General features: G+C 39.2%; 1 protein-coding gene across 2 annotated transcripts in view; it reads left to right on the top strand.

The window, feature by feature from the left end:
- Positions 1-23,774, top strand: part of CLMN (calmin) — a 70,029-nt gene that overhangs the window by 39,805 nt on the left and 6,450 nt on the right. The window contains exons 2-11 of one of the 2 annotated variants that reach the window (XM_046942044.1): positions 8,264-8,325; positions 10,729-10,824; positions 12,255-12,338; positions 15,196-15,288; positions 16,520-16,710; positions 18,431-18,624; positions 19,632-19,714; positions 21,145-21,709; positions 22,196-22,458; positions 23,493-23,674. In XM_046942044.1, the coding sequence (XP_046798000.1) occupies positions 8,264-8,325; positions 10,729-10,824; positions 12,255-12,338; positions 15,196-15,288; positions 16,520-16,710; positions 18,431-18,624; positions 19,632-19,714; positions 21,145-21,709; positions 22,196-22,458; positions 23,493-23,674 (1,813 nt within the window). Of the gene's footprint in view, positions 1-8,263; positions 8,326-10,728; positions 10,825-12,254; positions 12,339-15,195; positions 15,289-16,519; positions 16,711-18,430; positions 18,625-19,631; positions 19,715-21,144; positions 22,459-23,492; positions 23,675-23,774 lie in introns of both variants that reach the window. The other variant, XM_015287775.4, reaches the window with a different exon arrangement.

The raw sequence follows: 23,774 nt of genomic DNA, 5'->3' as shown, positions 1-23,774 counted from the left end.
ACCACCATGCTTCCTCACTCTGTTTCTGCTGTGTTGCTTAGTAGCTTTGATGGCAGACATCGACAGGATGAAAAAGTGGAAGGCAGGATGCAGTGATTAATTCACATTTTTCGCTATGGAGATCCATCCAAAGCCTCTCCCCTTCTTGAGGATAGCAGTGTTTTGGTGGCATGTGCATTGGATTACTCCTTCTAGCTTTTAATTCTGTTTTGCAGTACTGCACACAAGTAATTAAGTTTTGCTTCTGAACCTCTTCCAGTGCTGGGTCCTTTTGAGAAGACATCATGAGCATTTCTTGGTTTGGTTTATATGCTGGCTGGTTAATGTCCCAAATTGTTTGGGTACAGCGGGGGAAGCAGAAAAGGTAGATCCAGAAGTCACAAGCACCCAGCAGGCAGTTCTGTATGATTTCATGGCATCTGCAAAATTGTTCCATGTCAAACCCTGTTTGCAGTTTCCTTAGCCAATTTTAGATAATGAAACTGCTGTCTTCTAAGGGCAGATTTCCCACAGTTACAGGCAAATTCCAGACACAATTAGGTGTCTCTGTCAGTTGTCTCCTCAGCCCTTCTGTTCCAAACTATAGTTCTTTGAAGGTCCTGGCCATTAATTGCATGAGCTGAAATTCTGTGTTAGACTGACTCCTGTGAAGCACCTTGGGAAGATGCCCTGGGCTCCTGTTTGAAACTGGAAATATTGCTGGTCTCCTGTGTTCCTTCTGCTCACATGTGCAGATACTATGTTCTCAAATGCACTCAAGTAGTTAATCACCAACCTTTTAGTCCTATCTGATGAGTGTAGGAAGTGGAAGGAATCTGGGCACTCTGGTGCTGGTCTGACTCTGAATGCCAGCAAGCAACCCTGACTCACAGTGTGAGTTTTGTTGGGATTCTTTGCTCATCTCAAATTATTCAGGCTTTAGCACTGCCGTCAGAGCTAATGTAAAGCAGAATATCTTATTGCTTTTGATGTCTCAACAAAATTAAGTAGCCAAGAGGATATTTTTCCTCTCCGGAAGGAAAAAGTATAAATAATAAGGAATGTTTTACCATCTAGACTTTCTAGATTTGCCACAACAAATAATGCAGAGCAGTGGAGATGCAGCTGGACTGGACTTTGTGACTAGCTCATACTTGGTTCAGGTAGGATGGTTTCTGGAAGCTGCTGCTGTTTTCTTCTTAGGAACTGTGGGATGAGCACTGAGATCTTTGATTTAGCATGTTATCTAGTTGCTAGCTCTGCTGGCGCAGATATTGGTGTGGATAATGAGTGTTCTTTTCCATGTCAGCAGGCAGGAAACAGTTGTGCCAGTGCTGCTAAAACCACGTTGGTAAGAATTTGATTCAAGAGTTGATCCCCTAACAAGAGAGTTAACTGGTATCAGGCTGAGTGCAGTGATGCCAGTGATGTCCCTTTCAGGAGGATGCTCCTGATATTTCTTTGAGCACGTGAAGAGAATCAGACCTGGTATACTCAAGTAGGTAGAAAAGTTGTAAGAAGAGGTTGAAACTGAAGTTAACCATTTCCCTTCAAAGCAGAGCTCAGCACGCTGGCAATGGCAGAGAGTTGGAGATTCTGCCCTCTATGGAGACAGGAGCCTAAATATTCCCAGGAACAGTTTGAGGAGGTGAAATATTTGTAAAACCTGATTCTAGTACAGTCAAAGGCAGGAGGATACAGTGAACTCTAATCCAGAAGAAACTCTCAAATTAAGTTGTTGTAAATGTGCATTGTTCCTTATAGCCATTGCTGGTAACAGCAAATCCTGTTTATTTTCATGTACAGAAGGAGGTATTAAGCTCCTTGTACAGAACAGGTGGTGTGCACAGTCTGAGAACGCTTTGCCTGATCAATGATTAAATCACTTGTTAGATCAATTCCAAAGCCACTGAAGTTAGCTTTATTACTACTTAGTGGGGTCCAGTAACATTCCCAGTAAACACTGATGTTTATTTCACTCAGAATGTTGAGAACAGAACCATATTTTTCCTTTTTTTTTTTTATTGAAAAATGTCAAATTTTGTTTGATAAGAGTATTCCTAGTAAGTAAATGAAAAATTCTGTAATCTGTTCAATAACATTTTCCATGCATATGAAAAGTCATCAGAACAAAGATGTTTATTTTGTGGCTAAAGGATGCGGGGAGAGGAATCTTTACCATCTGCCACCATCAAATTACTTTTCATGAGGGAAAAATAAATCCCTCTCATTGGAAGCCATTTTATCAGCTTTGATAGTAATATTTTATGTAGGATTTCTCTTCCAGAACCTAGTAGAATTTACAAGTAAATTCATCTACCTAATGCTTTGGTAAGAGGAACATCTGTCTCAGACATTGGGAGGATTGAAGTACTAAGAGTTTTTTAGAGGTCTATTCATCCTGCAATATTTGTTTGGTGTGTGTAATCCTAATATACCGACTGCAGCAGTAAATATTTTGCTATAATCAGAAATTGAAAGAAACCTGTTTAGCTGCAGCTAATGAAAACGTCATGCCTGTGACCCTGTGAGGTTTGTATTCTGCAGCACTAACCTGAGTTTTAAAGAATTTGGAACAAGTAAGACTGGGAATTTGCAACTTTGATGGAAGCAAAAGCCTCAAGCTTTCAACGCCTGCCATAGAAATTTAATAAGGATTCTAATAAAGGGGTCAGTTTCAACAAACAATTAACTTAACAACTTCATCTGGAAGACTTGGAGGCCCTGTTTCATAGGAGGTAACTTGAGAGCAGTCTCATGTTATATAGTATAGTTAATGTTTCCCTTAGAAAACCAGAATTTTTAAGATTTAATATTTCGTGTGCTCCAAATTACTTTAAATTGGCATATGGTACACAACAAAGCCTTCAACCCCTACATAGATCAAAAAGAAAAAAAATATATTAATCCTCTAAGCTGTTTGGGGGATTCATAAGTGCAAGGAAAGTATACAATTCTCAGGAATTCAGAAGCTTATAAAATGAATTTTGTGGGCAATTTGGATAAAATTATTCCTTATGCTTTGATTAAGCCATTAAAATTTGCACTTCTACGAATACGGAGATTTCCTGAGTACTTCTACGAATACTGAGTACTTACTGGGCAGTGTAGCTGCATTATATAGACTTAAGAGGAATGCTTTTCCTGCATGTTGTGTTAAGTCACGTTGTGAGCTACTTTTTTTCATCCTCCTGTAAAAACACATAACGGAGATTAAGTGGTTCAATGTGTTCATTCCAACTCGGGCCACTGGTTGGATGAACCAGTCACAGCTAGAAAATCTAATCGCACTTCTCCCTGCCCTACATCACGCTGCTCTGCAACATCCTCTACCTAACATCATCCTGTATCAAATGTCTGACTGCTCATTGTAAATAATGCCACAGCCTTTATGACACGTGCAGTTTCTTGCACCTCTGTAGGCAAAAAGTAGAATGCCACGCTAGGTAGGATTCATGTGTCTCAGATGTTGTACAGAAACTTACTGAGGCAGATCTTGGTTGGACATCACACTGCATCTGGTGATTTAGCAGTAGTTCAGCTTGGCTACTCGATGCCATCAGTCTGCATCTACACAATGATAGAGGCACCTAATTAAAACAAAAACCCAGGAAATTCTCAGCTAATGCTGTTGCTAGCAGCCTCGTCATTATGTGTAAAAACAACACGGGCTTTCGTGTCTGGAAACACTCATCAGTGTTCAAGGCCTGGTAGTAGTACAAGAAGGTTTCACACACTGTGGGCAGCAAATGAGCAGTTGTAGGTAAAATGCATTTTTGAAGATGTCAATCTGACTTCCTTCATGAACACTATATTTGCAGAGAAAACATGAATACTGGTTCACCTTGATTGCGTGGTGATTAGTAATCAGCAATACCTAGGCTGAGCCACTGTGTAGGAACACCATGAAGCCCAGTTTAAAATCCAGCTGTTATTTTATTTGGAGGCCTACAGTTTGGGTGGTTCAAAAGTAGATTGTTCTAAATGTGTTTTTTAGAGGCTTATTGATTGCTTGACTGTGTGAGCTGGGTTTTGGGGGTGAGGAAGGTGGAAGGAAAGGAATTGGTATTCTATTTCCCAAGACTGAGACTATCTGAGCCACAAGTTTCATTTTGGAGTGTGGTATTTAAATATCATAAATATCATATATTTGCTGTTTTTGTTGTTGTTGTGTAATGAGATGTGCTACTTTCTCCTGATCTGTGGTGTTGGCAGATAACTCTGCTAGCTCCAGAGCCGTAAAGGCTAAGAGCTGGCTGTGCGGTAGGCACTGGTTTCTGATGAAGTGGATGTGGGATGATTTTCCCAGAAAGTTATTGCATCTGGAGCCAAGGGCAACCAGCATCCTCCTTTACAGTTATGTGGCCAACACCACCCTCTTGAAAACTTGCCTAATATCAATAACAGCTAGATCTTGTATCTGTAGTGGTTATAACCTCAGGTAGGAAGGAGAAAGAGCGCTTCTGTATGTGTTATAACACTGGTAGTTAACAAGATATCTTGTAGGTAAGTAGCAAGTGAATCTAAAAGCCAGCTTGTTATGCAGGTTTGAATGTCATCTGCTGACGATATCTTGAATTAAATACTAATAGCTTTGAAAACAAATTTAAATGACCTGCTGCTTTGCGAGTAATATCCATACATGCAAATCAAGCAATTTTCTGAAGCTATGTAACTACACAATGACAAGAGTTGCACTCAAATCAGTTTCCACATTTCTTGGTTCCTTCATGTGCCCAGACCTGTGGTGGTGTGCCTCCAAGGATTGTTCATAACTGGTTCTACAACATCATAATAAATAGTATTTAAAAACAAATCAATGTTTGCTATCTTCAATTCGCTATTGAACATAGTGACTGGGGATTGGCTTCTTGTAGGTATTGCAAGAGCAGTGGCCTTTGAGTAGATCTGAAGGAAGAAGAAATGACATCGGCAGTATATGCCTGAGGAATTCCTAGGCTAGTGGGAAACAGTGCCACAAAGGGAACCAGCTGAACTATCTTGTCCATATCAACTTAGCCTTGAGTTTGCTCAAGAGGTCTTTTAAACTAGCTTGGTTTTGCTCTCTGACAAATTACTAATGTTTTCCATTTGGTTCGACAAATGAGAATACGTATTTTTGTGACCATTTATTTGCAGACTCACTAGGGTGAGCATATAGTACTGATGCTCTGATATCTCTTGAATCACAAAAGATGCGGGATGGTTCTGCGGTGGCTATTGCTTACTGACGGTGTGGGTGTGGGACAATTCATTTATTATGTCTGTCCCAGAGCCTGTGTTCTTCAGTAAAATCACGTACCTCTGCAAAACCTTAGACTACTCTGAAAGCATGCTGCATTTGGGCTTATTGGAAGGGTATGGAAGACCTACTTCCTGTGTGGTGGTCAAAATTCCTCTTTATATCTTTGTCTCTTATGTCAAGATCTGAGCAGAGCATAAATGAAATAGCAATTCTTAACTTTTTACTGCCTTCTAGCATTACATCCTTGCCTCCAACCCTCGCAGTAGGCATCCTCCTTTTCCAGCATAATGCACTGGATTTGCGTGCAGACCAGCCATATGGTATGTGTAATTATTGTTTTATAATGGTGTTATTGCTCTCTAGCTACCCAGTAAACTCAGTGCAGTTTCAGTAGACTATATACAACAGCATACGAACTTCAGACTTGAATGATTTTCTTCACTTTTATACAAAAGTAGGTGTGAAGAAGAAAAAAAGATTCCATTTAATTTATAGAAACTATATAAAGTTTATAGAGTCTCCACAATCCTCACAAATGAAAAGGCTGCAGAGAGGAGGGGCTGGATCAGAAGTGGGAGGTCTGCAGAGCTGGAGAACAGCACTTAAAGGCATACATCAGTAAATGCCTGCTCTGAACTTTTCCCATTAACTCCATGGGCAAGCAGATGGCATGCATTAGGGGTTTGTCTGCCTTAGGGATTTTAGAAACAAGTTTTCTCCCCTTTCCTCCTTCCCATTCAGTTACTATTCCTTTAGAGTAGTACAGAACCAGTGTCTATTCCAGAGTCATTGTTCTTATTGGAAGGAGCCTGTTTGCTTTTGAAAGGTTTGCTGAGTAGTTTCAGGAATCTGTATATATACACAAGTGCTCTCCCATGTGTGCCTGGTTTATTTTTTGGTGTGTGAACTTCCTGAAGCAGTAATACCAGCTCGGCTCGCCCATCATTTCAGGCATATGTGCAGCTCTAATTTATGTCGATGGCAGAATTTCTGCAGCAAATTTAGGAGCCACAGTGTCCTCTGTCGTACAGGCAATCTAAATGAACGTGGCTCTCACTTGCATCCTTATTTACCCTGAAAATAAAAAATCGCCAAAGTGTTTGGTGAGAGAGGGCCTGGCTGAAACCGAGCCTCTGTAGAAATTAGAAAACACATTAGAAGACATTATTTTTGCTTCTGTGTACTCTCCTGTGTTTCCTTTTCAATTTTGGTGGACATTGGACATCTGTCTAGCCATCCCATTTGGTAAGGCAACCAGTCCTCCCTGACATCCAGGAGTCCCAAACGCAGCCCCATTTCCTGCTGCGCTGCCTGCCTCTTTTCACCAACACGTGTATTTAAACAAAAAGCAACATATCTGGGGACAGATCTGGCTTAACTTTAACCTCTACTGACCCTCCAAAGTTAATTTTAACAGATCAGTTGTTGAAGTTACACCCTTGACTCTGCATGACACGTGGCGCTTCTGAACAGACGTGGGTGTGTGTGAGTGCATGGAGAGGCAGCTTGGGGGTTGAGGTGCTGAAGGGAGAGAAGCCCAAGAAGGATGTGACTCGTCTCATGGTTTATTGTATTTTGAGATTTGTAGGTAGTAAATGCTGTGGGTATTTTTACAGATATTCTAGAACCCTAATATAATTTACAGTTTAATTTGTACAGAACTGCTTCAAATCTGTGTGGATTCCTCTAAGTTATTTTAAAAGAAAAGCCAACAGCAATAATTAGTTTGGCATTTTGCATGTTTTCTGAAGCACTTAAAGGGTAATGACTTTTTTAAACCATCTTACATAAAATCAGGTTTTACAGGAATAAGAGGACCTAGAAGGCCCGAGTGGCCATCAGTGATAGATGTAATTCATGCTGAAAGCTCTATTCCAATACATCAAAATAAGGAAAACAATCATATATATGATTAGAGGCCACTGACCCCTCAGTTAAAATGATCAAAAAGAACAAGATTAAAATTTGATTTACGGAAGCTGCTACTTAGCCTATAATTAGGCTGACCAATAAAAACAAACCAGACTTATACAGAACGTGATTTCCCAGTAGATGGGTTAGCTATTTTTGCATGGCTGAGGAAACATGAAATGATTTTAGAATATATTCAATATGCTCTATGTGTAGATTGAAATACAGCATATAACTAGTTTTAATGTTTTTTTGTTTATAAATTGCCAGATTTCCTTAATTCTAGTGAAATTGGAGAACCACTTGAGAATAATTGTCTCTAAAATGAAATATCACTTTGTCAGTCTACTTCATTTATTTAAAATTTATACTTTACTCTTTTATTTTAGAAGATTAGTCAGAAATATGACTCCCCCTGCACTTTTGCTGTAGTTTGCTATGGAAATGGATTCAGGAAATGGCACATGTGATTAAAAACTCTTCAGCTGGCACAAGAGCTATTTGTACAGCTCCCAGCGTACAGCACTTCTGGCAAGTCAAAAGTGCTTCTCGTCTTACTGCAATATAAATAAAATGATTAATCAGTATAGAGACTTTTCTGATTCTTTTTTTTTTTTTTTTTTAATTTGAAATGCACTAGTTGGAAGACTGGGAAGACGAGTTTTTAGGCAACTTTTCCTTTCATAAGATTGAAGACCAAATTGTTGTGTTAACTAATGTGGTCCAGTTTCCTTGTGCTTGCAAGTTAAGTACATTGGAATCCACAGCAGCCCAATTTGCATGTGGGTGTCAGGACAATAATCCCATAAATTGAAGGGTCAAACCACCGACTCAGAATCTAACATCACTGGAGAGCTGTGCACAGCACGTTAAAACTCAGCTCTCAAAAGCTACATTGAAGACTGCAAAACTAAGAGAACCTTTTTCCTATGTAGTTTAGAATGCATCTACTAGTGCATAGCTCGTGCCTGGATGAAGGCCTTGTGTCTCCTGTTATGGAATATATTTGTTTTATTTGCAGGCCTCCAATGAATTCTGACTTCTTTTGTGCTTAAATTTTTGAAGTTTCCTATAAGTGTGCTGTGTTCTGGAAACTTAAGTGCTGTGTTTTGTTTCTGATATTTGTAGTGGAACGGGAAAATGTACAGAAGAGGACCTTTACAAGATGGATAAACCTACATCTGGGAAAGGTAAGACTGCCTGTCTTGATATTGAGATACAAAGACACACTAGGAAGTAGACTACGTTAATATATTTTAAAATAGTTACAATTTGTGATCCAAGGGGATTTCTGTGTATATGAAGAGGTCTGGAGAAGAATGAGGGGAAGCTGGAAACATGTTTCTGTATGAATGAAAATTCCTTTTCAGGTTCAGTGAATGCTGGGCTGGCTTTAGGTCATCTCAGATACCTTTGTGTCTACATTGCTACTGACTGCGTGTTCCTGTAGAACCCCACATAGCCGCATAAAATCAATTGAGGTTTAGGCTGCTCTGAGAGGATGATTGCTGTGTGTTCCACACAACTGGAAGTTTCAGTATCTGAGGCATAGTGGCCAAAGACAGATCAGTCCTCAGAACCTGGCTCTGTCCCAGATCTCCAGATGGGAAACATTAATTACTTGTTGTTCGTTTTCCAAAGGCCTGTATGATGTGATCTTTACATATCCAATTATGTTAGAGAACTAATTCTTGGACATCCCATATTTTTGAAGTATAATCGTTTCTTAATCAGATGGTAATATGACTATTGAAGCCAATTTGTTGTTCCTGTTGGTAGTAGATAAGTGCTAACTCTCATGAGCGGTTAGGTATCCAGAGAAAGGTTTTCCTGTTGTTGGGAATGAGAAGAGGAAAGAATAAGTCTTAGAATTACTGAGACAGAAGCAATGCTTAGTGCAGTCGTGGAATGAGACAGACCAACAGTCCTAACTTGGACTGGAGTTTGGGCTTCACAGTGCTGTTAGTATCTGTGTCTAAATTTCACAGAGTACAGACAGGAACTAAGTTTGGGCTATGAGTTAAACTGCAGTATGGATTGTGTGCTTCTTGTGAAGAGATTGGGCTTCAAACATGGTGAAGCAAAAAAGGTTTGTAGAAGAAAAGCATCAAATATGTAGTTGCTTAAGACCACTACTATGCAGTGAATGTTACTGAAAGAATAAAAGGATCTTCAATCTCTCTAGAAAATCAGAATAAGGCCAGTTGGTAATCTTTGAACTATCAGTTGCTCCCAAAGGTTTCTCAGAATGAAGACAGTGTTTTGTAAGTGATTCCTTTGGGAATTAGGTTCTGGAGCTATAAATTTGAAAGTTGTCAAAAAGGTTTGTCAAGTATGTAACTGTGGAAAAGTTCTTTCATTTGCAAAAGGAATTAGATCATGAAATGGCTGTAGGGAGCTGTTAATTCATCTGTGCCAAACATATGAAGTCTTAGAAATTTTGTGGGTAGGTGAATTGTTTTCTCTGGAGCACATACAAATTTTTTTCCTCTCATTCAATAAAGAAAAGTGCTTCTCTGAAGAAAGGGCAAAAGTTTACTGCTACAGTATTTTTTTTTTCCTCGAACTAGCATAACAAACACATCCATGTAAATAATGAGAACATTGCTAAAGCTATATCTAATTACAGGTGATTCCACAAGGACACCCTCTGAGGGAGATGGTTTCTGCCTTTATCCTTGAAGAAGCACTTCTGTATGCAGAGAGGCTCACTTATTTTATAGACAGCATTGAAGGCCTCCTCATATACCTTCTTAGGAAACTTGTAGTATGGTGTGTGCACTCTTAGAGCATGCCATCCCAGTTGGGTCATCTTTTGAGAGGAGATGGCTCTGGTAATGGGATAGTTGAGGGCAGTCTACATCCTACGAGTTCTGGTGGTTCTTGTTTTTGTTAGGACTGAATAAGAAGTCTGAAACCTTCAAACTCAAAGCTTTTTAAATCTTGAAATGAATGTTACTTTTCTTTCTTTCAGTATGGAGCGTTGACTTGAGTTTAGTACTCTTGGCTAGATTAAAGACTAGAGATAAAAATGTACAGCCTCATTTTGCCAGAAGCAGCACTTAATGAAACAGTAGTGCATTGCCCAATCAGAAATAAAATGACTTGGTTCTTTCGGGACACAGGTGCGAGTAACATCTAAATGGAGCATCACTGCTGCAGCTGAGACTGCCCCTAAGGGCAGCACTGACTTCACTGTATGCCTCACAGCACACAGAGTGACACCTCAGTGGAGTGGAGAGATGGCTCTCTCTGGAGGAGTTTGCTGAGAAGAAAGACACAATACATTGCTATTTAAAGAAAATAGTGGGATATAGAATGGCACCACCAGAAACATTACAGAGGAGAAAGGAATGAGATGTGGGATAAGTCCTTTTCTGATCACAGTTACATGGGTATATGTCTCAGTTTTATCTTATTTCTTTTATAGGCAGAATTGCCAGTGATGTGAAGAAGAGTTGTCTGTTTCTTCCTGCAGGCTGAGATTTATTTCTAGTATCCCTGTCTTGTAAAATTCTCCTTCCAGTTCCCTGTAGTAACAGTGACTCATCAAGTAGGGCTGTTTTAAAGCTACCTCATTTCTTACTTCACAGTGCAAACCTCCACTGAAAGTGAGAGATTTGTTTATGGATATACAAGATGGCAAAATCTTGATGGCACTACTGGAAGTCCTGTCAGGACAAAAACTGGTATGTATGCAAGGAAGAGAAACCTATGTATCTGTGGAGCTCCACACATTAGAAGTAACACTATACTGACATTCAAATAATTAGGGAGAATTTGGTCCCGTGTCTTGCATACAGTAAGAAGTATTTCAGCAATTATGTCATTATTTCCTTATGTTACAAGCTGGTGTCCTGAGCTGTAATTTAGATCTGTAACCATGAGATATGAGTGGTGTGCAACCATTGTAAATGTCCCTTCACCCCCTGGGTTTTTTAAGGCTTGGATATGTTAGTGTTCACATACTCCATTTTGAGTTTGCTCAAGCCATGTTATCAAGGAAAGATAAATTTGCTGGAGAAAATTGTATTATTCTTTTAATCCATGAATTCTCTTTCTATTTTGTCTGAAGACATTATGACACTGAGTAAGCCTGGTGATCCTGCGTGCTTTGGTGTGCTGCTGTGGATTTAGTTCTGGTTCAGATTTCTTTAGTCTTACTGGTACAGTCTGAATCAGAGTGACAAAGTTTCACTTACCAGAATCTATTTTTTCTTTAATTGTAAGAACCATTTAAAATTCCACGTTCCAGAAATGGAAATACCCAATGCAAACATAAATGGCCGATTACTGTTGACTTCAATTTTTTCTTTCTGCTTAAGCCTTGTCAGTAAGTACTTTCTTCTGTGGGGATACCACTCTTACTTTTGGATGAGAGGAGGGACCGACTCTGCAGCCACCACATCACTGCATGTGCTCTTATAATTACCTCGTGATGCTCCAAACTGCAGAGTGAATGCTCACTGTGGTCATACGTTCAGAACCACCTATTTTTTAATATTCATGCAGTTTGGGCTGTAGCAGAAGCAGCACTGTCTCTGCCTACATTCACATAGAAAGCCTTGAGAGCAGGGTGGAAAGGGACTGGAGGGGAGACACATCGCAACAATTACTGGTCTGTGTGCTGGAAGATCAGAGAGGGAGGCCAGACTTGTGTTGGCAGTTGGATCTTCCTGCATACATGATAAAAGTAGAGTGCCAACATGAAATTGCAGGGAAACAGCTATGCAAGAAATCTGTTTTATCTCTGCCAGAATGAAAGTTTTTGCTCCCACCTGCCTATGCCTGCTAGCAAAACTGCTCATGCTTCCTAAATAGAATGATACAATTTAATTAAAGACAAAAAAAAAAAAAAGTATCTATTATGATTTTTCAGGTAAATTTGGTCCTGTTACCAAACGTGGTTGGGGCTGATTACATAAACAATCAACCTGGCAGGTTGAGGAGAGATGTAACATCTAGAGAGCAGGAAGATGGGTTGCTAACTGTGTTTTGCTGCAGCCTGGGCCAATCGTGTAGTTGAAGCTCTTTCTGTTAGATGTTTTTTTTTAATCCTTTGCATGAAGGGGTGAATAATTCCAGCACTTTTAAACACTTTTTGGCTTATTTTTTCTAGATGCATGAATACAAATCTTCAACCCATCGCATTTTTCGTTTGAACAACATAGCCAAAGCACTTAAGTTCCTGGAGGACAGTAATGTGAGTATTTCTAAAGGCAGCTCTTAATCTCTTCTCTGGATATATGTCACAAATTGTAGTTGTTGTAATTGTAACTAGAGTGATGCATGGCATGTACATAAGAAGAATGTACTGCTTAAAGGCATTGCGATTTACCTTAGCAGCAAGGCTGAAAAGCCTCATAGAAATGCACAAAGAGAACACCTACAGAGTCTAAAACAAGGATTATTTGTTCATTTCATAATGTAAAGGTTCAATAGGATTAAAGGACCAGGAATCCTATATTAAAAGAAAATTAAAAGAAATGCAAGTAGTCTTTATGAACTGAGTATTAGAGGCATTATTTCAATTACTTTGAAGGTTACAAAATTATTTCAATTACTTTGAAGGTTGAAGAATGGCTTTCTTTCCTTTTATCAGAAATACTTTCAGTATTAGAAATCATGTATTTGTCTGGTGAACTGCTGCAGCAGCTGATCATGAGTCAAAGGCAAGAGAAAATTAAATCTGGGAACATGAGATAAATGCATAATTCCAGGAATCAAAACCCTATAAGGATTTAACTTCCCTCTTAGTGTAGTAGTACTGCAACATCGCTTCCTAGAAACTGACACAGCCGGAAAGAAACAAGCAAGATCAGACCCTGTAGCTCGAAATGATTCAGTCCTTTTGGGATCTCTCCCATTAGAGCTTTCTTCAAAGTGTTACCAATGTGACCTGTGTCTTAAAAGCTCTCTGCTGTTGCTAAGCTATGTAGTGGTGTCAAGAGAAGTCCCCAGCTATACGACAGCTTATGTATGCGGTATACTCAGATCTTTGAAAATGAGGAAAAGTGGATCATACCCACAAAGGATTACAGCCTTCTTGTTGTACTGAAAGATATTTTACCTAATATCTGCAATAAACTTCTGCAGTTTCTCCACAATATTGTTTAGGAAAAAATGTAACTGATGATCCTATTCACACCATTGTATAAATAAAGGAGGGTTAAGCTGCATAGGAAGGAGAGATCTGATGTATGTTTGTGTGTAGGCACAAAACCCTGCCTCACAAAGAATGCCATATCAGTGACTGATGCCACTTTGCTGCTTTCTTTTAATGTGCTTAATTCGTGCTCCAGAGATCCTGTAGTAGTACTCATCAGACCAGAGGGTCAGTGGAGCACCAGTGCAGGAATGAGTACGCTGTGAGATATGAGTGCATCTCTTTCAACCTCATAGATTTTGAGGGTTTCACCCCGTTCCTCAGAAGAGGATGTGAAAGGTCAGAAAGTTGTCCTATGTCTTCCCAATGTTGCAATCCTCCAAGTGGGGGCTGATCTGGCCCTAAATGTGTAGGTCTACATGGCCTGCTATAGAACTGTTAAGAAATATCCTACAAGTTCTTAGATTTCTAAACACTCTCCCAGATTATGCTTTTCACACAAAGCCAGCTAAGGCCTGCTAGCAGATGAGATTTTTTTTTCTCTCCGTTGATGTCAACACATTGCAGAGCTGCAGCTGAAGCATGTCTGATTGCCAGGACCTCACAAGGTGACAATCCAGAACTTCACTAACAAGGCCAGGCAGGCAAAGCCTTGGACATGGGCTGCCTTCGAATTAGCTCTGCCGAAACAACTACTTTTCTACTTATTTCTTGTTTCCTTAAGAGTAAGCAGCTGGTACCTTGCAGCAGTTAGCTCAGCTGGAACAAGTGACAAACATAAGCAGTAGTGAGAGAACAGAGCCAACACAGAACAGTCTAAGGATGAATGCTCATTTTGGACAATTATTAAAATGCACCAAGTTTTTAAAATTTTAAACTTCTAAAGCTTTTAAAGCTTTCCTGTGCCAATAACTTTGGTAAGAAAACCTCTGCCTCGAAGTATGACAGCCAGAGGTGCCTTCTTGCTGGGACTGAAAGCTGTCGTGCAAACCACTAGATAAAAAGCTATTCTGCTCTCCTTTTTCAGTTTAGCCAAACTTAGTGAGAGGTAGTGATGAAAGTGCTGGCAAAAAGCCTCAGCTGCCAAGACCTTCAGGGTTAGATATTTAACCACAGTGGGTGGAACCCATCGATATATACTTCTGTGGAACTGGGGCAGCAGGGCAAAGCTCTGCAAAGTGATTCATCATGTGTGGAATTTCTAAATAAACGATAAATGGGCTGTATGCTGGGCTCTGAGTGCCATGTACAGTACTGACAGCTTCCTTGCTTCCTCTTTCCTTCATGGGCTTTGCCAAAAACAAGTTTGTCTTGTCTAAGAGAATAACATTCTGTTGTTCTTATGTGGAATAAACTTCAATGTAGGAAACTCTAGAGTTTGCTTGGATTATGCAAACCTATCTCCTGCTACCTGATTTCATCAGAGCTCTTTGACAAGCAGCGTAAAGTGATATAAGCAAGGAGAAGGGAGTTGCATAGCAAAACAGAAGTGAGCAGTTCTTACTATGATTTCAATTTTTTTAAGAAAAGTGACCGCAGTCCTATTCTTTTCCTTAGGTTTTATGTGCATTCCAGCCAATCTGTCACAATTTAGACAGAGAAAGGCAGGAGGTATGTGCCTGCCCTCTGCTTGTTAAGAATTAGATCCTCCAGCGAGGATGCTATCATTTTCCATATTTGTACAGATGAATTACAATTGTAATCTTAAATGTACAAATGAGCTCACTGCTGTTCTGCAGACTGCCAGAGGTTTGGGAGGCTTGAGCTGAGAGTTCAGTGAGCAGAGTGGCTGTGATCAGGGCAAATTACTGTTAAAAGAGATTTCTATCTTACAGTTGGCTGATTGGTCAGTGGTGGAAGTGTTCCGGATATATCTCAGACCAAGCCAGTATATATTTTTGTATTTATGTTGTTTCATTTGAATTTGTCTCTGAATTTATGATCTCTTCTACAGGTAAAGCTTGTTAGCATTGATGCAGCAGAAATAGCAGATGGAAATTCCTCTCTGGTACTTGGACTAATATGGAACATAATATTGTTTTTTCAGGTAATAAAACTCGAGTACTTTAATCACAAGTCAACAGCCTCCATGTTATCAATCTATTCCAGCCAAATGCTGTTTATTTAAATTTGATCTTTAATCCTAAAAAACATAATTAACCTTGCTAAATGTGACCTTTTTCCTCCTAAGATACGCTAATTTTATACCTGCAGCTGTTTTCATTTTATTTCACTGGATCTGTTTTGGTGTCAATAGAGGGCAATTTAAGCCCTGATTTGACTTGGACCAGAATTAGCTTCAGATTATTCCTGTCCCTTCTCCCCCGTGCCTTCTCAGGACTCTGCTCCAGATTCCCTGGACCTGCACCAATGTCTCAGATTTGGTTCCAGGTTACAGTTCATTTTCAGTGACCTTATCTGGATCTGGTCTAACATGGCGGCAAATTCCTTGCAGAATCAGTGATCTCTGGGGTCTTTCTCACCATGGCAGGAGTTTGCAACTGATGCAGAGAGCCAAATGAAAGATCTTGAAGAGCCTGAAGCTCCAGACCTGATAGAACTGAGTTAAACCTGAAATTTAATTTAGCCCCAGGCTTAGATTCAAACTGCTTCCTAATCTACATGTATTTTGAAAATGACCTTCTAGACAATACCAAATTTTAATGAACAGAGGGAGATGGAGGGAAGGTTTCTGCAGTTCTTGTAAGACTATGATGCTCTGGTGCTCTAATGCTCTGTCATTTTCTTGGGCTGATTTCTAAAATGGATCTCTATTTTGAAGTGACATGGGGGCTTCTCTGTGTGGCTGAGCACTTCAAACCAAACACCACAGCACAGCACCAGTTAGACTTGGCAACAGAAGGCATGGAGGCACATGAAAGCAGCATAGTGAGTACTTTGGACTCAGCTATCCATGCTGACCAAGGAATGCTGTTGCAGGTCATCATTTCTTTACATAAAATATTTCACTCAGGTGAGCCCTGTGAAGAGAGAGAATGATTTCAGTTAAGCTAACTGCTTTTTCAGGATGTGGTTCTTTGATTTTGGTTTAAAATGAATTTGTTCTGTTCAACATTAACCAATTCCATGCCCTCCCCATTTCCTGGGGTTGCGAGCCAGGCTGCTGTGGCTGTCACGTCTGTGCAGTACAAGTTGAGAGTTGTTCAGTTATGATCCTGTTATCTTAAAAGTATGCTGGTTTGCCTGAAAACAAACATTCAGTTTTCCATTCACTCAGTATTAAATTGGTGTTCCGTGTGTTTCACTTTTTATTACAGATTAAAGAGCTGACAGGCAACCTCAACAGGAACTCCTCTTCGTCCAGCCTGTCATCTGGGCCCAGTGGGCCAGAGTCAGACACATCATACCCCAGCACTCCTAACATAGAAAGAAGCATGTCTGTCACGGTGAAGGACCAGCGAAAAGCCATCAGAGCCCTTTTATTCTGGGTTCAGAGGAAAACCAGAAAGTAAGCAAACAAGCTGTCATAGAAAAGTGTGTCCCGCTTGTCCTGTTCAAGCAGAAGCTCATCTCTCTCTCCTAATGTACCACCTTGGCAGTGGGTTCTTCTGGCTTTTAAAGTCTGCAGGCATAAGAGACCTGCAGGTAGATGTATCACTGCACACATGTCTAAAGCAACCATCTGACCTTGAAGCAGGCTGTGTTTCTTTGTGGCTTGATGTTAAATGTTAACTTGTGCTAATCTGTTTGGCACTATTTAAAACAGGATTGTTCCCTCTTCCCCCTCCCTGCAACTTCTGCACAGTCTATTAGATATGTTTTACTAATTAAAGGGTAGGCATAAATAAAGGTTGAAATGTAGAAGGGGAAAAAAACCATAGTGAAAGACTTTAACAACAAACAGCCTTTTAAATTAAGCAGCAGCCCTGAGGGAGTCTCTCTGTGTGCTGTAGAGTGCCTAGGACAGAATTTGTATTAGAAGCTTTGTTTCTTCTAAATTAAATATGAAAACTGGTCAAATCTTAGATTGTTTCCTGAGAACACATTAAATTTGGGGTCCATTTCCATTGATCAACACATCTCTCTCCTCTGTAATAAAAAAGCAATTCTTTCACCAAAACACTGTGATCATTAATGCTGGGCAGAATTACTGATGAGTTGACCTTTTTTAGTGCAAGATATCCAGTGCACACGTAAATGCTTGGCATGTATTTTGCATATAATATTATCAGAAAGGATGATTGCCAGAGATAAAAGAGGGCATGGGTCAAACTTACTAATAAATGTAGGGTAGCTGTATATTCATCATTTTTCTCTGTTGATAGATTTGTATGTCCAAATCTGCCTGTGAACACAGATGCTGTATATAGAGAGCTGAAGATACAAATTTACATCTTAAGTGTTTGGTCCTGCGGACCGCATCCCTTGATTATCTCCAGTGAAGGTAGTGGTGCTTCTTGTGCAGATAAACTTGCTCCATTGAGATCCGTAGTTAATTGCTGCTAATGCAGACCACGTAGGAAGCACAGTTTTACTTTCAAGTTAATGCTGATAATGACATTAACAGGGAGGAGGTGCAAAGAGAATGGAAGAAATTAAGGTCTTAGACTTCTCATCCTAGTCAAGGAGTACAAATTGAAACATTTAATGGAGAAAATTGTTCTTGCAACTGAGCTATTAGAAGTGTAATAGCATCATTATGGTTGTCTTTACCAATGACTTGTATAGGATTTTCTATTCTGGGGCAGCATTTTGTTGCAAATTTGTTTTTTTCCTAACACACCTGTGATCTGTACATATACTGGTGCTATTTGCATTTGGCAAAGTACAATTTTCTGCTATAGAAGGCCAAGTACACAGGAAAGTGAGTCATTTATGCTTATGTTTTTTAAGTACTTGAGTGTTGGCAGTCATCCGAAGCTATGGCATTAGAGTGCTGGAACATAACAGAAACAGGAATCGCACAGGCATTTGGTTTTGTGAATGTTAAATGTGGCTGCTGAGGACTTGAGGGCTTTGTTTTCACTAGCTGCTTCCTAGGATATCGGTTGATATCGGTTGTTGACCGCACTGACCCAATCTATGAATCCTTGTGTTTCATCGAAGTATTTTGTGCCTTTTGATTGAAGCTGTCACTAGTGCAACTTTCAAGAATCTTTGGAAATGGTGATGCTTTACTTTGGATTTCTCACACAACTGCCATGTAAACTGTCTGTAATTCTGTTTAGATACGGTGTTGCAGTTCAGGACTTCACCAGCAGCTGGAGGAGCGGCCTTGCCTTCTTAGCTATCATAAAAGCAATAGACTCCACTTTGGTAGACATGAAGCATGCACTGGAAAAATCAGCTCGAGAAAACTTGGAGGATGCTTTTAGCATTGCACAAAACAAGCTGGGAGTTCCTAGGCTCCTAGAGCCAGAAGGTAAAACATTTACATCAGCGTTATTGGGTAACACTCAGACTACCATGAATATATTAATATCGCATTGTCATACCTACCACAAATCTCCCAGTGATTGGATTATTGACGCGATTGGTGTGTGGTACTCACTGATGTGAAAAAAGATTTGGTCACTGGCTGGTAGTCTCGTGGTTCCAGTCATACTTGTCCAGATATTTTACCACAATTTTAGCTATGTGCACTGGTCCTGGTTAATGATTAGATGCTGCATGACACCGATATTGCTATTGGGCATTAATCACTGGCCTGCTGAGCGGAGAGGTGTCTTAGTGCAGTAGTAGCATTCCATAATGCCTGCAGTCCACAGAGGCTAAATGTCACTTCAGGATGAAGTATGTAAGTCACCACTTATGGGTAGAGACCTATTCAAGTGTGTTTGCATTTCCCAGTTACTCTTCTACAATTCATGTATATAGTATGTACATTAATACGTGTATTATATGTATATACATGCAAGCATGTATAAGTGTACAGATAAATATGTTTACAAGTGGAGCTTGTTGATTCCTACCATGCTTTTTGCTGAACTCTATTATGCAGGTGTTAAGCCTTGACTTTATGATTGAAAGCACAAACAACCAAACTGTTCTTTATGTGTCACCTGTTAGAAGAATGGGTTCTGCTAAAAATAAGTCTTTGTGCTGTCACTCAACAAGATCACTGTCTAGTGATAGCAACATATATATGCTGTAAATTACACTTTCCAGGTGGATGAAAAGTGACCCTGGTCAGGGTTCAATATGTGTTTAGAAACAGGAAAAAAAAATTAATGTGAACAAGATGGTGAGAACTCTTTACACTGTGAACAGTGAAAAGGATTCTACCATCTCTTATCTGTCAGCAAAAGAAAAGTGTTTGTAGCTGCTATTTCTCTCATTGTAAAGGCAGATAACTGTCTGGTAGTATGTGCCTCTGCAATACTGCTTTCAGGCCACGTGTGCTGATGTGCTGTACACCTTCCTCCACAGATATAATGGTGGAATCCCCCGATGAGCAGTCCATTGTGACCTACGTGGCCCAGTTCCTTGAACACTTCCCAGAGCTGGAGGGAGTAAGTGTTTACTCTTATGCCACATCCCTTTTTTATTTGCTCTGGTGTGATAAATAAAGAAGGGTGTTGTATTTATCTTCTAGGTTTCTTTCTGAGCTGTTTAAAATAAACCACAAACTCAGTTGTAATTTTTCTTGTATTGTTAAGTCCAGTCAAGTGAGCTTTCACTGCAGATTGCTCAGCTGGTTCAGGTAGAACTCTGCATTCAGACGTATACATCCAATTATAGCTTTCAAAGGTTAGAAATGTTTACATAGGCTCTGCTACTTTGCCATAGTAATTTCAGAATAAAGTGAAGTTTATCAGTTCATCTATAATAATTTATTTGACCTTCAGTTTGGTTTTGAATTCAGGCTTCTCAAGTATGAGGGTCACAATCCATTTGAATTTAGCAGATATTGTATCAGACACAAGACATCACAATTGAATCTTGTCAATTAAGCTATCAAAGGCCCTCATTTGTAAGCATAATATAAATTACAGCTTAAAGGCCAGGGCTTTAATGAAGACCTTATCAAAAGCAAAGAATTGAGGAGCAGACCTCAGCAGAGACTGATAAAAAGGTCCTTTGGACAAAAAGAAGATAAATTTAAAATGTAGCTAAACAATAGGAGATGTAACACTGGAGGGGAAATGAGAAGTCTCAGGACCTTGGGGAAAGACCTGCCTAGGATGAAAAAGGGTTCTTGACAAACCTGGTTTAGCGCAATCTTTTCGATCTGAAAGAGTTTCCAAGGGATTTGATGACCCTTGAGTATGTAGGTAATTTTTTTTTGTGCATGATTGCATGCACATCAGTCATGATTCCTACATGAAAGCTATTCCTTCTCATTTAGTGACTGAAAGTTCCAAGTGTTATTTTGTTTTGTAGCTTATAAAATTGGTGGACATTACTAAAATCACTGAAATTAAAATTATTATAATAATCTAATCATGATTATTAAATTAGATTGCCATTAATATTTGTTAGCCTTAAGACTTTTGGACATTTTAATGGCAAAAAAGAGCCTACATATTTATTTATTCATTGTTAATACAGTCCATTGGAACTGAATAATCTAGTAGATTACTATGTTTCATGGTAGATTTAGTGCACTTGTTAGATTTACTTTATTGCCAGGTTTTGGGATTGAGTCAAAAAAGCCAAGTCAATTGTTTCCACAAGTGCAGCAGGGAGAGATGAAAATATTAAGAACTGAGCAGTAGGCTTGTCTCCATTCTAATCTTCCTGTACAAGTGGCTTCTTTATGCTGAGCTTTGTTCAATTCACTTTACTAGCCAAATTGATTTGCCTACTTTTAAAATATGTGAGTAATTAATTGGCCACTCGCAAATTAAAGGGGCAGTGGGTTAGTTTCTGTATCACCTGGGAGAAGTAAAATGATATGTGAGGCACGATTTGTCTTTTAATGGTGTATTGTTACTTATAGGAAGACTTTACAGATCCTGAGAAGGAGCTTCCAATTGAATCTACGTATGTTCACATCAAAGACACACCTTCAGAAAAGGAAAGCAAAATCTTGATTTTAAGGGAAAGTGACAAAAATATGTACACCGTTAATCATGAAAGGAGTCACCCTGCTCCTCCAAAGGTTCACATTCATGATACCCCCGAGAGAATCCTGTCAGAAACTGTTCCTGAAGCATGTAATGGCAAATTGAGTCAAGTGTTGGGTGATTCTCAGGAAATCTCTGAAGATGAGCCACAAAGGCCTACTTCACTGAAAATTACAGGATCTGCCAGTTATGAATCAAGTTCTTCCTGGGAAGTTCTTAGTGATAAATTGATGCCAGGTGATGGTGGCATATCTGATGATCCACTGAAACAGAGTGATGACCTTTCTCCAGCTGTTCTGACAGATCAGAAAAATTCTGTTGACTCTTTTGAAGACTACTCTGAAGAATTAACTAAAGAAACCTATACTGAATATGACAATGAAACAAAGAGCCTTTCAGCCAATACTTCTTCTTTAAGTCCATTGTCTTGGACTTCAGGTATACTTACAGACGAATCTATAAATAAAGTAGAAGAGAGCAATTCCCAAAATTCAATCATTTTACCAGAAGTTACCTCTAAACAAGAAGATACACATAAGTATGTTCTTCATCTTCTAAATGAGGAAGTACTGAAACTGCCAGAAAATGAACATGCAAAGCAATCGCCTGTCTTGGAGACAACAGAAAATAACCATTGTTCATTGAATGGTTCCAATCTCAAAAGCCAAGAAATGTCTACACTGCTAGAAACATCTGATGACTCTCTCTCAGATGTGCCCAATAATGGAGAAGACTCAGACAGTTGTGATGACGATGAGTCTTCAGCAGAAGTGCTACTCAGTTCTTCAAAAGTATCTGTAATACCCCACGATCTCTTCTACTATCCACATTATAACGTTCCCATATCAGCAGTTTTGGATGCTTATGTTGAGCCTTGTCTTAAAAGATATGATACTGAAAATGACATATCTTTTTCTGAAACAGTAACAGATTCTTTACATGAGGAAGGGGCACCGGCACAGGACTACAAGGAGGATGCTCCAGAGCCAGGCTTGCAGAATAATCATGGCGTCCCTTCATTGGAAATGGGTACTGAGAATGGAGAGGAGGAAACAATAGATATGAACAGTCATAGCACTTCCTTCTATGAAAAAGAAGTGCCATTACTAATAGGAGAGATAGAAATTGAAATAGACAGCCAAAAAGCCACCGGCAATGAAGATTCCATGATTCTACAGCATCCTGAGGTATTGAATTTTTATTAGCTGTATTTCTTTATGTATGTATGGGGGGTTAGTTCCTGAACTCAAGGATTTCCTTTCATTTTGCATGCTATTTGGAGAAATGCGTAAAATGTACTTGGTTTTCTGCCTCGTTAACACTGTTTGCCACAGCCCTCTACTGGAAAGAATGGAATTGCAGTTCTCTTGAAAGATCTGGCATTAACAAAAGGGGGACTGAGCAGTAATGATACTGCAGAAATTTGAATTTTACTGATGCTTTGAAGTATTTTGAAGCCCCTTTGTAGCTCCTAGGCAGAGAAGGTTATGACAGAGGGTGTTTAAAATAATTTTTAATGAAATGAACAGGAACCAATATTGTTGATATTGAAAGGATATGGGTAAAGGGTTTTTTTTTTTTTTTTTTTTTTGTCTGAATCTAGATAAGTCTGCCTGTGAAAACAAACCAGTTTGAGTAGGTTAAGTTGTGTGAGTAAAACACGGGCTTATCTAAACTGGAGGAGAAAGAAGGGCAATTTTTCGTAATTATTCTGTGTTTTGAATTTAGACAAAATTGTATGTCTTCTTGGAAACACTGATTTTGAATTGTCTTACACATTTTCTAGCATAGTAGTGTAGTAGTGATGGTATTTTCTGGAATGAATGTCCATTTAAATACTTGAATCATACTCTGTTGCTTAAACTTGGTTTGGTCCTAACATTTATTAGGGCAATGAAGTCAAATGACTGTTATCTCCAGCAGGCTAATTGGAGATAGATTAAAAAAAAGAAAATCAGAATGGATTATTTGAAAGCACTCAGTCATGTCATAATTGCTTATGTTTAAAGAACTACCAATTAATTGCATGTAAGTTAATCTGATGGTACTTTACAGCTCAAGGTATCTGAAATTATTTTCAAAATATGTTTTATTCTCTTTAGTAACACCTTCAATCTCATACTACATGTAATCTAGCATCTGAGTAAGTTACACCACTGAGGTATTTAAAAGGCTGGGGAACCAGTCTTGTCTGATGCAAAACATTTCTTATTTTCAACAGGTCATAGGAGACAATTTAGATGACTTTGCAATAGTGGGAGTAAGACTGGAAGAAAGTAGTAATGGGGATGAAAAAAAGGAAAATATGATCAAAGTAGAAGAGTTACAGACCTCAGAAGTTGGGCATACTGCACTGTTTGATGATGAACTGGAAGAAATTGCTAATAGCCAGGAGTTGACCAGGTATTCCACATGAACTTTGTCTGAAATGCATCTAACTGATAGGAATGATGCACTACTAAAGTGCACTGCACTTCTAAAGTATGCCATGAGCGTTGAATAT

The sequence above is a fragment of the Gallus gallus genome, chromosome 5 (assembly GCF_016699485.2).
Source record: "Gallus gallus isolate bGalGal1 chromosome 5, bGalGal1.mat.broiler.GRCg7b, whole genome shotgun sequence".
Lineage (NCBI taxonomy): Eukaryota > Metazoa > Chordata > Aves > Galliformes > Phasianidae > Gallus > Gallus gallus.
Note: the sequence above shows the minus strand (reverse complement) of the source record. Positions and strands in the feature narration are given on the sequence as shown.